Source organism: Sylvia atricapilla, chromosome 3 (assembly GCF_009819655.1).
Source record: "Sylvia atricapilla isolate bSylAtr1 chromosome 3, bSylAtr1.pri, whole genome shotgun sequence".
In the NCBI taxonomy this organism is placed as follows: domain Eukaryota; kingdom Metazoa; phylum Chordata; class Aves; order Passeriformes; family Sylviidae; genus Sylvia; species Sylvia atricapilla.
Window position 1 is genome coordinate 76875906 of NC_089142.1, and position 14579 is coordinate 76890484.

Consider the following 14579-nt stretch of genomic DNA (forward strand, 5'->3'; position numbering starts at 1 on the left):
CAATTCATTAATAGGCAATTCTCTACTACATGCTTAAACCTGGGCCAACTTCAAACTTTCTCTTACCTTTTTAAGGATCTACTGCTAAAGTTGCATAGATGGTGCATTCTTCACCTATTCCTCCTCAGAATGAAGATTAAACATCAAGCATTAAAAAGTTGACTTGAGTAACATTTAAATCAGTTCTCTAAGTGGAAAAATTATGCAAATACAAGACTTATACTAGTGTAGTTGTGTTTATTGTTCATTTTTTGCCTTTTTAGTTATGTTGCTTTCAAGTGTAGTCTTTCCCTTCTGCATCCCTAAGACAGCTATGACAACAGAAAATGTGAGTGTAGGCCATGTCTCATTTGCCTTGAGTAAAACCATGGTGCTGGTGGAGACTTCCTGATACTTGTGTCCAAATTCATTTGTATTCTTTTAATGGCAGTCATTAAGAGTGAAAGGTAACTATTTGTAGTAGCATCAGCAGAAAACCAGGCTGTTAAAGACCATTGTTCCTCCCATTTTCTGAGGGAAACTATGCCTTTAATTCCTTTAAGAAATTTTCTCTGTTCACAAAAAGATGCTTCAATTTATGGTAAAAAAAGTAAAGCCCAGATAGCTTTTGCAGTCTTTACTTTCATTCCTTGTCAGGAATTAGTCTGGTAGTGTATGGAAGTAATTTACAAGAGTAGTGTAGAGCAGCCTTGGATTTCATCACCAGGAAGGTAACCACAGTCTGAACAGGTCACTGAAGTGCATGGCAGCTAGCAAGACATATTCTTTCCTACTGGCTGGAACAGATGTGAAAGTTTGTAGTGATTGAAAATTAATGTAATGGAAAAATTCTGGTGCATCACTCCTCTGCCTGTGTTCTTGGTTTGTGTGTTAACACCAGCAGGTAACAGCCATCTATATGTGAAATGGGTTATATTTGTGACAGCCAAAACTAAAGCGATCTGTGGGGCCTATTAAATCCTTCAGGAAATCAGGAAAAGCATGTATTATTCTTAGAAATGGGTCCAAACCTGTTGTGTGAATCAGAATTCAGCTTTGGGCAGCTCCAGCGTTTTGATGTGAGATCCTCTTTTAACAGGCTTTTTGGCTTATGCTGAGGGTTGGCGGTATCTGGCAGACAGTGCTGCCCTTTTCATCTTGCTTTTGTTTGTAGTCCTTTGGGGAAAGGGCTAAAATATTCGGAATATAACCTTTCTAAGGGTTCTTGGTAGCATGCTCAGAAATGTGGAAGGATTATTTGATAGATGGTTTTCAGTTTTCTGGTGCCTGCAGAGCCATAGCTAATCTTTCTAATCTTCTTTATCTGAGGTAATCTGTATATTCTATCATCTCTGCATCTACGTGTCTTATGCTGAAACTGCACTGACAGGAAGCTCTAAAATGCCTATTTTTGTTTCTTTCCAACAGCTGGCTGTCCAGATTCCTTGATTAAAGAGCTTCATCACTTCAGGATTCTGGGAGAAGAACAGGTGAGTTAGCATCTCAAAGGCAGCGTCTTAATGTCATGAAAGATAGACGCTAATGAGACAGTTTCATCTCTCTCCAGGGAAATAGAGTGTGTCTCATGACCTCCAAAGACCTGAAATGTGGGGAAAACAACCACACAGGAATTATATGTGAGAGTTGGGGCTTTTTTTCATTCTATCCGTCAGCCTTGACAGGTTATTAATTGCTACATCTGCTACCTGCCTCAGTTTTTCAGCTTTTGACTACAGCAGTAAACAGACTCTCTAAAGCAGCAGACAAACAATCTGACTATGGGATTGGTACTTATGGCTACTCATGATATTATCCATCCCTTTGTGTGTCCTTTTTTCTCTTCAAAAATAGCGTTTCTCATAATTATAGCTGTGTTTTGCACTCAGAAAACTATTTCTGTAGAGGGACTTTAGAAAAGCATAAATGAAGTATGCTTTACAACACTCACAAGAAGGTCAGTTATTATTTTGTCAGTAATGAAATACACATACAGAGGTATTGAAAAACAGCCTTAAATTTTGAGAGACAAGTTGAATTTTCAAACGCTCAGTGCTTCTGAAATTCAAGTTGTCTTTTTCTCTGAGGTATCCCTCCTAAGGTAGTGGTTACAAAGCCTGGCTGCATGACACAGAGCTGCGGGTGCTAGGGACCAAGGGGCTGAAAGCCCAGCATTAGTGTGCTGTACATGACAATATCCACATCTTTTAATGAACCTGGCACCAAGGGACTTGCACAATATTGTATGAGGGCTGTGACAGAGGTAGGATCATGAATTAATGCCTAAAATGTTAATTCGAAGTCTTGTTTCATCATTTTAAAATCAGATTGCATTGTCAAGAACACTCTGTTGCTTCTCCTTTCCCTGTCACTCTCACTTTTTTACTACAATTTTGGCTGCTGTTACAATTTCTAGGCTTTCAATTTTCCTCCACCAGTCCCCCACTTTAGTTGTTGTAGAAAGTCACAAGTCATGTTTCTCAGGGACTCAGCTTTTCCTTAGCAAGGGATGCTGGAAGCAGAGATTGAGGACTTAGGAAGAGGAAATAAAAGAAGTTACGACCAGGATTGATGGGGTCAAGAGACTGATTGGAGCTACCTGACAAATGGAGGGCAAGTGAGATGAAGCTTGAGTAGAATGAATAGATGGGGTTGTTTCATGAGAGCTTTGGAAGTAGAAACCAGAATGATAAGAATAAGGGTCTGACAAAGAGCATGGGCCAAGGGCTGGAAGGGAATGACCAAATACAGAAGCTTGCTGAAGAGACTGGTAAATAAAGGAAGATCTCCGCTTAAGCTGTGTGAAGAGGTGAAGCTAAGCAGTCTAGGAAGAGTGGGACAAAAGGAGAAATTTGAAGGAGAAGTAAAGAACAGCTAAACCAAAAGACTGCAAGTATGAGAGAGAGGACTGAATCAGACAGACTTGACAGCCCCCCTGGAAAAACCCTAGAATGGAGCTGTGGACCTTATCCTGATAATGACCACTGACAGAGAAATACTTAACTGATGGACTTAATTTACAAACAGTGAACATTGGCATGAAGCTTAAATTATTCCATTAGCCCATACAAGTAGAAGGATTGTTGCAAATATATTCTGTCCCTACAAAATCATCATTATCATGAGTCCACTGAAGATCACAGTAGCTTTTATTTGAAGTTAGCACAAACTTTGATATTCAGAAAATAAATCGGTTCAAAACCAAGACAAAAAATAAAATACATCTAAATGAAGAGAGAAAGGAATTACATGCAAAGTAACTCATGTGACTATCTATTTATTTCTTACATTTATTTAGTAATATATATGCTTTTAAAAAATATTTAAAATGTTTCTTTTTGTTTAATCATGCCTACTAGATAGAAAAAAAATCATAATTAACTATAACACTGTTTTATTCAGACTCCTTACAATTTCGGTATCATAAACCATCATATATTTTCTTCCACTCTAAGCAATAGCCAAAGAAAAATAGGGACATGTTCCTGATTCATATCCAATCTTGATTTATTTTTAAAGTGCTTATGTGTTTAAGGCCAGATTATAAAAGCAGAATGGACTATTGTGATAATCTGTTCTGATCTACTTTAGAATACACATTACATGACTTTTTGGGATTAATTCTTGTTTAAACTGCAGTATATTGCCTAGAAAAGCATCTATTCTTTGTTTACAAATCACTCACAGACTTTAGATCCTATTATACCTCTCAGTAGTGAAAGACAAAATATTTCCAGCGTCTTTCCTTTCCACCACTCCACCAGCACCAGCATGTTTCTCATGTTGCATATTCCTCAGAGTTCAAGCAAAAAAAACCTGGTGTCTGTCTTTTGTTAACAGAGGATTTTTCCCTGTAAATAAAAATAGAAATAAACTGGCCATATAAATGCTCATATAAATGTAAATACTTACCATATGTAATGTCTGTTGATGTTATTAGGAAAGAAAGGTTTTGAGTGGCTTTCAGGATCAAACCTCTTGAAAACATGTGTCTACCTGTCTAGCTGAAATATGTTTATATAAATGTAAGCATTAATGAAAAAAAATAATGGTGAGAAATAGAAAGAGTTGACGATTAATATCTTCTTAAAGGAGTTGCATAATAATAAGACTTGTTCAAACAATCAAACTTCTTGGTAGTCTCCTGGACATGTAAAATTGTCATGTCTCCTATTCTGTTAGAAGCATATATTATGGGAAATTTATTCCAGCTGGAAAGTCTATCTTTTAAGGTTTAGCTGGTGGCAGCAGTTTTTAAAGAGGGAATCAGTTTTGGACTTTATGGAAAGACAGAATCATAGTCTGCATGGTGAAATAGATGAGTACAAGCTTCCCTGGTATATTATATGCATTGTGGATACCTAACTTATCATATAAAACCAACTTCCAGAGTAACTGGCTGAAAACGCAACACAAATACACTCAGCAACAGATTGCTGCCCCACTTGATGCTTGACTCCTTGACCCAGGAAGAGTCTCCAGAAGCAGCTTTGTCTGGTTTCTTTTGGACCCCCTTGTCACAGACTCTCCCAGTCCAGAAAGGTCTGTACATGACAAAGAGAGTCTCCTGCACGTGGAGGAGGAGTCCCAGGAAGGGTAAAGCCTGAGGTTTTCTAATTGCCCAAAGCTCTGCTGAGCTTTCTCTTGCAATTTGCTGTCACTTTTCATAATCTATCTATTTCCCCGAGCTTCATGGGTGCAGCCCAATCTGCTGGCTGACTCCTCCATTTCTTAAGCGTCTGAAATACAGTCAGGATCGGATTGAGAGATTTTGTTAGTGGGGAGCTATTAAAAACCAGCACAAGGTAAGAAAGTCTCCCACAGTAGCCATTTGCCCTGTCAGGCTGGCTGTCTCTGCAAGTAAATGTTTCTACAAGTGGTCATAGTACAAGCTGCTTACAAATATATGCTAAAAATGCACCAAATACGGGCTCTGTTCAAATACAGTGGAAGGCAGGTAATTCCACAAGCCAATGCCAGAGACAGCAGAGAAAACACTCCAAGCATAAACACCACAATACACCAGCATAGCAAGATGACTTGCAGTGAATTGTTATGGAGTCTCCCTAATGACTCTATGAGAAACTTCCCTCTTGTCCCCAAAGTGATAAAAAAAACCTTGTTTAATTGTTTAAATGGAAGATTGTGATTCATGAATAAAATAGTAGCTACATCTGAAAGCTGGAAGGGAAAACAAATAACACAAGAGCAAGCAATCTGCTGCTATACCTGAGTGCCCCCAACAGGTCACAGCACAGATGAAGCAGATGACTTGCTAGTGGGAGGAAAGAAAGCTGCTAAGTAATGTATAGCTGCACTTCTCTGTTACATCATCTGTTCTGACAACTTTGCAGAATGTATTGGCCAGCTCCTTGATATTTTGACAGGGCAACGATCAATTTTAACAGATCCCTCCTATCAGCTGCTACTGAAACTCATATCACTGCTCACTTTTAGAACTATTGTCAGCATTTATATCCCTGGAATCTGAGCAAGCCTGAATGGGGACAGTTACGGGGGGGCTGTTGTTTGCTTGTCTGGGGCTTTTTGTGCGATTTTGGTTTGGTTTTGGAGAGTTTGGGGGGTTTCCCACATTTCCTTGTCAATTAGGGAAAAGTTATGCAAAGGAATACCCTGTTTTGAAAATCTGCAGATGCACATCTCCATGCTCTTCAAAAGTGATGTGGGCTTGTGCAAGTGAGCTGTAAATTTAGGAGATACAAAAATCAAGTATGAAATGAACACAATGTCGTTAGAGAACATTTAACATTAGTTGAAGTTTGGAAGGATTTCGTGTACAATGTGTGGGTGTGACAAGGCTACTTTTTTTTTTTTTTTTAATTGCAATACTTGCTAGAGGAATTTCTTTTTTCTTCAAATTCATTCTACTGAATATTCATGTAAAGTCAGTCTTAAATTGATATATATTTACCCATTCAGGCAAAAGTAATGTCAGATGACAATTCTAATTAATCCGCTGAGTTTAGTACAGGAAACTGTCAAATATGATCAACAAAGTGCTTTTGAAGTATTTCTGGGTAAAGATTTTTTTATAACTACACTTGGACAAAATCTAAGCTACACTTCAGTAATTCTAACCAGTTAAAGAACAAAATAAATTTTCATTGGATGATTTCTCTAATTCATAATTACAAAGCCAAAGCTATTTTGTTAGTATTCTAGAACCTTTATCTTTACAAGTGTAGTTTCTTACACCTCTGCCGCTTCCCCCCCAGCCCCTTGGCTTGAGCTACTATTCAGTGTAAGTGATAGCTACACACATCTCTCAGTTCCTGCCATTTTTCCATCTCTCTTTTCTCTCCATCTCATTTGGCTCACCTTTTGGATTTGTCACCACGATCCCATCACATGTTCTCTAAGACTGAGCTACTGCACTTAATTCTTGATCCTCTTTACACCACTTTTTTTTTTTTTTTTTTTTTTTTTTTTTTAATAGCTGGAACTTCACAACAAACTTTACAGTCTTTCAGCTTCATATGAGCAGTGATATGCCTCTTTCCTTCCTGTGCTGTATGTGCCTGGAATGTCTCCTAACCACCTTCTTCCCTCATTCATAGGTAATTTGGGTTCCTGTGAATTCATCAGTTTTGTCGTTTCTGAATTATCATAACTTTAGCCTTTAAGTTCTCGTCATAAGCAGGATATCTCTGCATTCTTACACTTTTTGAGCATATTGTACAGTAGGCAAGTAAAAGTCATTTCTTTTTGGTTTAACAGCTGAAATATAGAATGAAGAAAAAGAAAGTAGAAGATACTTAGTCAAAACTAATTTGAAGGGTTTTTTTTTCTGTCAAAACCAAAAACAATGTGTCATTTTATATAGAATTCAAATTTCTCTTCCACCTAGCTTTTATTTAATTCAGAGGCAAGATTTGAACCCCAGTGTTCAGGATCTCAGATGCGTGTGGAAATTAGGACTTCTTCCATGCCTTGGACAACTTTGATGTGCTTTCAGGAAATATGCACATGTTCACTCTTATGACCTGGGAACTGGGAGCCAGTATCTACTGCACTGAAACTCAGTGCCACAGTTTGCAACAGCATCACCTGAACAGATTTCCTTGCATCAATTACAGCCTTGATGGCTGTCACTTGTAGCGGGAAGAGGAATGTACATTTGAGGAACATGCACCCTACACAAGGGTCAGAAGAAACTGAATGTTTATCTCTGGCATTCAGTCTATTCAGACTGATCCCCCAGTACCTGCTGGAAGATCACAAACTGCCAGTAGTTTGTAAATACAGTGCTAACCCATACACTGTGCTCAGTCCTCTTTCTCCATTGTATCATATTGCCCCTCATATATTCAGTTTGATTGCCAATACAACCTGCTCCAGTATCCTCTGTTCTATATTTTCTCTTTTCATGTTCATCACCTTGGTTTGCTTTCATATCATTCTGCTGACTGCAATCTTTCTTTTTTTTCTCCCTGTCTCTACTCCAGTTTAAATTTGTCTGTGAATTGTGGTGCACTGTTCCACTTAGAGATTTTTTACCTAAATATTTTCTTCCAACTACTGCCTTACCCAGTTTTCCATTACTCTCCAGTCAGGCAAATTCCAGCCCTCCAGAGATTGTTGTCTTTCTTGTCTCCTTGGGCGCTCCTGTGGTTATAAGGAGCTGATGCTCTGAACTTGCTCTTCCAAGGGGCCAGCAGAGAAGCCCAAAAACTCAGGAAAAGTAAATTAGTGGTGCTCCATGGACAGCCATGTCAGTCCATCACTTTTAATCTGTATTTTAGATGATACATTTTTAAGTATTTCTACTAATCCAAGGAGTGCTAGTGGTTTTGTACTGTAAGTGCCTAATTACATTATGGAACTAATTCTTGGAGTTTTTGAATGTGCATAATATATATAAATAAAGTGCTTAGTCTACATTATGGACCAATAGCCTGCACAATCTAATTTTGAAACACACAGATGGTTATTTGATTTATAGGAGCAGTAAAAACAATCTGACTCCAGAAAGTAGATTTGCTTTCCTCTGAGACTTTTACATGCAGTTAAAGAAACAAGTAATTGAATTACATTTCAGAGATTTGGGCTTTACATCTACTGTTATACTTTTGTCCAAAGTTGTCTGCAAGGCTGCTACTGAGCAGATGGTTTTAGATGTGGGGAGAGGGATAGGAAAATAAAGAAAGTAATACGCAAAATGCAAAAGCAAAATTAAAAGGCTCAAGTGCTGTAGCAGGGGGATTGGAATAAATTACTTTTAAGATTCTTTCCAACCCAAACCATTCTAGAGTTCTATGATATTAAATCATAATTTGTAAATTAATTGATATGGCCAGGAATCACTTTGTCATGAAGTGTGTTTTGCAGAATTTTTGTGCATCCAGGAGCATTTCAGTTTTGTTTTGGTATCTGAATCTCAGTGTAACTGAAAAGACTGCAATCTGTAGTTAATCTGATATTCCTGTGTTAACCCAGAGATTTCATTTTATTACCCTTGATTTACAACATCAAATGATTGAATTTCCACTGCTTGAAAACCCAGTATCATTCTAAGACTCAAGAGAAACCATCCCAACCTGGAAAGTAGAGACCAAGGAATAAATGGTTACAATTATCCAGCCTCAGTGTCTATGTCATACTATGTCATATGTAATTTATGATCTAAAGGCCCTGAGAAGTCTCTACAAACAAAGATTACACGAAATAACTTCATTCTGTGGTCAAAATACCATAAGTAGAACTTATAAGTAGAATTTTTTCAACTCCAAATTTTATTCCCTGAAAAGTGTAGATTTGGGCTGAATGGGACAATTCACAGTTTGAGGGGAAGGTTCACAAATGGATGCAGTTTTCAGAGAGCAAACAGAACGTTTTACAGCTACCTTGTTCAGATACCTTTAGCTGTCTTAACACCAAAGTTTTAGAGTAAACTGCATTTATGAAGCTTTGGGGTTTTTTTCCAAATTGGCATTGAAATACATAGTTCTGGGGGAACCCAGCAACTATTTACTGACCTGTATTTCTGAGGACCTTATTACAGTAGCACAGAGATGCCTGACATGCTTTGCCTGGAAGCTGCTTTCTAGCAGCAGTAGATGGCTGGTGATTTCTGTGTAATTTTGTGCCACTCATTACCATAGTATTTGACAACCTCATGACTATTAATGGATTTTGCCTCTTAACATTACATTGAAATCAGCAAGTATCATTCTTCCTCTTTACAAACAGGGGGGGGACTGATGAGAAGCAGAGATTAAATTACTTAAGTGAAAGCCACAGGAAGGTTGTGCTGCTGCCAGGAATGAAATCAGGTGCCGTGAATGCCAGTTCCATCAAGTTTCCCATACATTATACTTTGTGAGAGGTTTTTCCTAAAAGTAATTGGAGACACTTTCCTCTTTGTGACATGCAGAACAACTTTACACATGATGAGTGCACCTCTAAATAAGACGCACACTAAAAATTGTGTATGGATAAAAATTGAGTAATGGATTCTGTGAAATACTTTGAATGGACAGAAGAGCTAGATTTGTCTTTCAATGACAGCTCTTTACATGTTAGATATCTAGCCTAAGTCAGTTTTCTCAGCTTTTTCCATAGCACTTCCATAGGGTGATTGATCATGCCTATTGTAGACATCATATTTCAGTCAGGATAAATGCTCCCCTTGAGATCTTACTTCTTCTCATTCACTTGGAGCCTTGTTTAGGCTAGACGCTTAATTTTAGGTGAGCTAAAATTCTGTGAGGTGGTTCACAGTCTTAAACTATCTAGATACCTTTACCTTGGTTTTAAAAATAGCTTAGGGCAGGTGAGTTAGGATCAGAATTATTGGAACTAAAGCAGCTATTTTAAGAGTCAGCTAATTTCAGAAGCCATTGTCTAGGAAGTTGTCAATTCTCTCATTATTTTTTAAAAAACAGGGCACTTGAGGGCTCAGTTCTTATTCAGATATACAAATCTAGAGAGTAAAGGTGAATTGCATCCCATCTCTTCTGTTAATTATGAAAGAAGTCTACACAACCAGTGCAATTATAGGCATCATCACTGTGGAAATTCAAACTAAATTAAATGAATTCTACTTTAGGTCTCCAGTTAAGAGGTGAAGTAAACCAGTGTTGTGTGCTGTAATATCCTTAAATATCTCATTCAGACATGATCATAAACACATCATGGGCTCCAAAGATATTTAAGGCTCTTGAAAATTGACTTGCTTAATGCATGTTGATTACATGAGTCCAGTTTGATATGTATGGCTATGGTGTATAGGAAAAAATATATCTATCTCTAGTAGATATGGCCTGTCACTATATGCAAATATTTAATTAATAACTCATGATAATAGTTTTGGTCCTTCACGTGTTTTTTATAAATTCACCCTTAATATAAAGTGAGTCATTTTGTTTCAGGCCACTGAATAAAGAGTCAAAATCCACATATATTGTGTATATTGTGTTATGACAGCAAACGTGTTCTGCTACTTCATGTTTCAGTTGGTTGCTGGGTTTTAATTGAGTAGGACACAAGAGAAAAGAAATTGGAGAATGACATAAATGTATCTGGACTTTGAAGGTAGAAAACAGGCTGGTAACTAGATATCAAGACATGCAAATTAATTTAGCAGGATCTTTTCTGGATCATTTTTTTTAGCTGTTGTAGTGTGAAAATCACTGATGAGAGTGCCATACTAATTTGGAATGAGTCCTGTGCTAAACTAGTATAAAATGTCAAATTTGTTGGACAGAAAATGAGGTTGCTGTCCACCTTGTCAGTAGGTAAACTGGACATTTACATTCTATATCTTTCCCTAACAAGATAAATTTATTAAAAAAAAAAAAAAAAAAAAAAAAAGTAATATCTGCATGCCCCTTTCAGGCTAAGTTAATGGCTGAAAAGTGTAATCTTGTTTTTCTGCAGAGAATGTTTAATGTAAATGCTGACAGAATCTCAGCTACAGTGTCACTGGTGTTTACCTTCATAATGAGAAGCTATTAAAAATCCCACATGCAGCACAAAGTTCCCTCTTAACAGGGTAAGATAATCACCATCCTCACCTTCAGGTGCAGTCTGTGCCCTAGAGAGTTTTGGAGCTATGGTTACCTAAATTTCTATAAAGGTCACCCGAATTATTCTGGATTCGAGCACACGAATAACACAGGAAAACACCAGTTGAGTTCTTGAGCCCCCACATTCCAGGAGGTTTTGCAGACATATCTTGCACGTTTCTCAAAATACTATGATTTTCCAAATAAAAGATCCTTAAGTCAGAATTTCTGGCTGTTGTTCGTACACTGATATCTTGACGTCTTTTTTCCTTTTAGATTTTGCTTCTCTTTTCAGAGGTTGTTTGGATTTTTTTGTTAATTAACTAAGTTGGATTCTTTCAGTTTGGGTTGATTTTCTTTTCTGTGATATGAACTTTTGTGTTTCTGTGTTCTAGTCTTTTAATAACCTTAATGTTATTTTAAGAAGCCAGTTTAACAAGACATGTTGTGACAGCATTTGCAGAAAAGTAGTCTGAAGTGTACCCAGAAGATGTGTAGTAGAGCCTTCTTTGTAATTCAAAATTCCTTTTTATATGCTGTATGTATGATGTGTTGGTCCTAAAGCTTCCATTTTCCTTGAAAGATTTCTTTGGAGTGGGGTGTGGATTGGAGAAAGAATTTTTTGTTTGCTATCCTCCCAAAAAAAGGGAACAGGATTTTCATGAGCCATTATGGGATAAAATCTTATGAAGCACTAAATACTGTCATGAGTGCTGTAACATAAAGCTCTGTTTTGTTTCTTTAGCACACCATAAAGTCTGCTCACAGAGAAAATTCATACCTACTCCCTTCCTCTTTGGCCTTTTGGATTTGCCTGTTTTCTTTGGGGCTGTTAGGACCAAATGCTTTCATTTATTTCCCTCCACAATAGAGCAGATTTATAGGTGAATCTGAAGCCTGGTTTACAGTGGTTATACAGCCACTGGTGTGGAACTGCACCAACACAGAACCCTGGAGTGAATGTGATTTACATGTACACAGCATGATTTGTACTAGCTCAGCTTATCTTTGCCTGAGCCAGAAGAGTAAATTAGACATGGGAAATTATTGCAGTGACATCAGTCATTTTAGAGCAGGCCTTTTTTTCAGTGAGCATACACTGAGCATGTTACTTAATGCTATGTCTCAGTGTCTCCATCATTAAAGTTAAGGCATTTCCATGGCCTTTTAGGCTATTAGGATGGAATTAAATGAAAAGTTAAAAAACTTTTAAAAATTTCTTGGGAGACACAGGAAAAAAATATACCTAGCATTGAAATGAATGCATATAAGGGAGTTATTCTGCAGTTCAGTTTAAAGATCACCTTGTTTTTAAAATAAAGTTGCCTAGGCAAATTTTTACAGCCCTTATGGTCTAAAACATTACACTACTTCTAGCTATAGATCCCTGAAGGGGAGGGGTTTTGTTCTCTTCAATCTATATACAGCATTTGTCATTTCTCTGTTGGACTATTTTTATGATGTTTACAATCATTTTTTATAGTAATATAAGTGTACTTGAAGTTACCTACAGAAACAGTCGGCTGTTTTCTTGATTTTAATATCCCACACAGTATTCTGGTGGTGAAAATGGCTGTGAGCCAGAAAACGATGCACATGATGTGAGTTGGAGCAGAGTGACACCCCATTTAATAACGCTGAGAAGTTTTAGACTTCTGGCAAACAACCTGAACTGAGCACGTGAGACATGAGGACGATTGACTGGCTTATGTGTCAAATTCTGAGCCAAACTCAGAGGTCTGGGGGTTTTCTTTGTGTGCTGCTAGGAGTTTAACACCGGTGTGTTGTTGTGTTGTGTTGTAGTACAACCGGTACCAGCGCTATGGGGCCGAGGAATGCGTGCTGCAGATGGGAGGAGTGCTGTGCCCAACCCCTGGCTGTGGGGCAGGGCTGCTGCCTGAGCCAGGGCTGAGGAGAATCCTGTGTGAGCCAGGCAACGGGATCGGCTGTGGGGTAAGAACCTACGTTTTCCTTCTAGTGGTGTGGGAAATAATTGATATTGTACAACCAACGCTAAGACAAAGGGGGAAAATGTGGTTGGTCTTTTCACCTTTTCAGAGTCAGTGACTCTGAATTTCCCTTCACACCAGAGTGGGATAATGCAGCTCAATAAACAATGTAAATATAGCACAATGGCTTAGGAATGATGACTTTATCATGTAGCATGTGCCCATTCCATAATTCTTCGCTTTATTTGGCTTAAGAAGTTGCTGAGTAGTTACAGTAAGAAATTGAACTGTGCAAATAAAAATCCAAAAGCACTCTGAGTTTCTTCTGCCAGAACCCAACAAAAACGAACGTAATCTTGAGCAAACCATTTATTATCCTATTTTTTTTTTACAGAAAAAGGAGAGATAGAATATCCTGATTGTGACACTGTAATGACATTGCTTGAGCATGTTAAAATACATGATGAAAAGAAACATACAAATACTTTTGTTTACTTAAAAAAATTGCTTTTAAACAAGGGGAATAAACAATTAATGGTGGATTCATGGAAATCAAAATAAGATGAAACTTGAAAACACTTTTGCTAAGAGATAACATCATATGGGCCATTGACATTTTCAGCAGTAGAAAAAGCAAGTACTTTACAAGAATCAAGCTTCAGGGAGAAAAGATGTATGTAGAGATAAATCTAAATATAAAACAACCTATTAATTTTTTGGTCAGAGTGACTAACTGGTATTTGCAGTATGTGACTCTTTCCACAGTTGGCATTATGGCAGAATTCCACTAACACTCAGAGAAGATAAAATATCTATATTTGTAAAATACTAGGATGCTCTTTCTGCTGTCTTTCTTGTGGAAAATGCACTCTTTATCGCAGTTTTGATGTTGCCCAAACTGATACCGTGGAAGAATGATAGTTTGCTGAACTAGGAAGTCGCAGTAACTTGTCTTCTTTGTGTAGGTTAGCATCTGTCGACCTTGGTAAGGCTTCCTATTTGTCCATGCAGTGGTGCATGTAAAACAGACTACTGCCCAAATTCACTGAGCAGACATGGGGCTGTAAAATAAAGCAGAATCTGGGGAAGTAATAAGTAACACGACTGCATAAACAAAAGGGAATGCCTCTGAACTATTAGGGATTGGTAAAAAAAACCCTATAAAATTACATAAAATTTTTATTCAGGTCTCTGCCTGGAAAATCACACTGCATTTTGCAGGTTCATTCGTCATCATTCTGAATCTGCAAATGCCCTGTAAATAAAGTGTACGTAGCATAAAGGATTGATATACTGCCTGGTTTAGCAAACTGCTCTGTTTCCTTCTAAGGACTCAGCGCTGTGCTCCGTAGTGATCAGATCTGCAGCCTTGAGTGTAAGCTCACCCTTTGTTTTGAATTATGTGACATCTTGAACGTTACAGGGTACAATTCACTGAGGCTGAAATGAGAAGCAGGAGGCTGGTCTGAAAGCAAAATTTTGGTAACAATAAAGTCCTTCCTCAGAATGCGTAATGGAATAGAGTGAAAATATATACCTTTGAATCTTTCTTTGCGCCTTGAAAAATGGAGACCTCAAAGAGGATTTGTCACAGACTTCCTGTGGTGAGGGTCCTAGTACTGAAGAT

At 37.7% G+C, this 14579-nt stretch overlaps 1 protein-coding gene across 1 annotated transcript in view; it reads left to right on the plus strand.

Moving 5' to 3' along the window:
- Nucleotides 1–14579, plus strand: part of PRKN (parkin RBR E3 ubiquitin protein ligase) — a 674505-nt gene that overhangs the window by 550493 nt on the left and 109433 nt on the right. Inside the window, exons 8-9 of the mRNA XM_066315857.1 lie at nt 1408–1469; nt 12807–12956. Coding sequence (XP_066171954.1) covers nt 1408–1469; nt 12807–12956 — 212 coding nt within the window. The remainder of the gene's footprint in view (nt 1–1407; nt 1470–12806; nt 12957–14579) is intronic.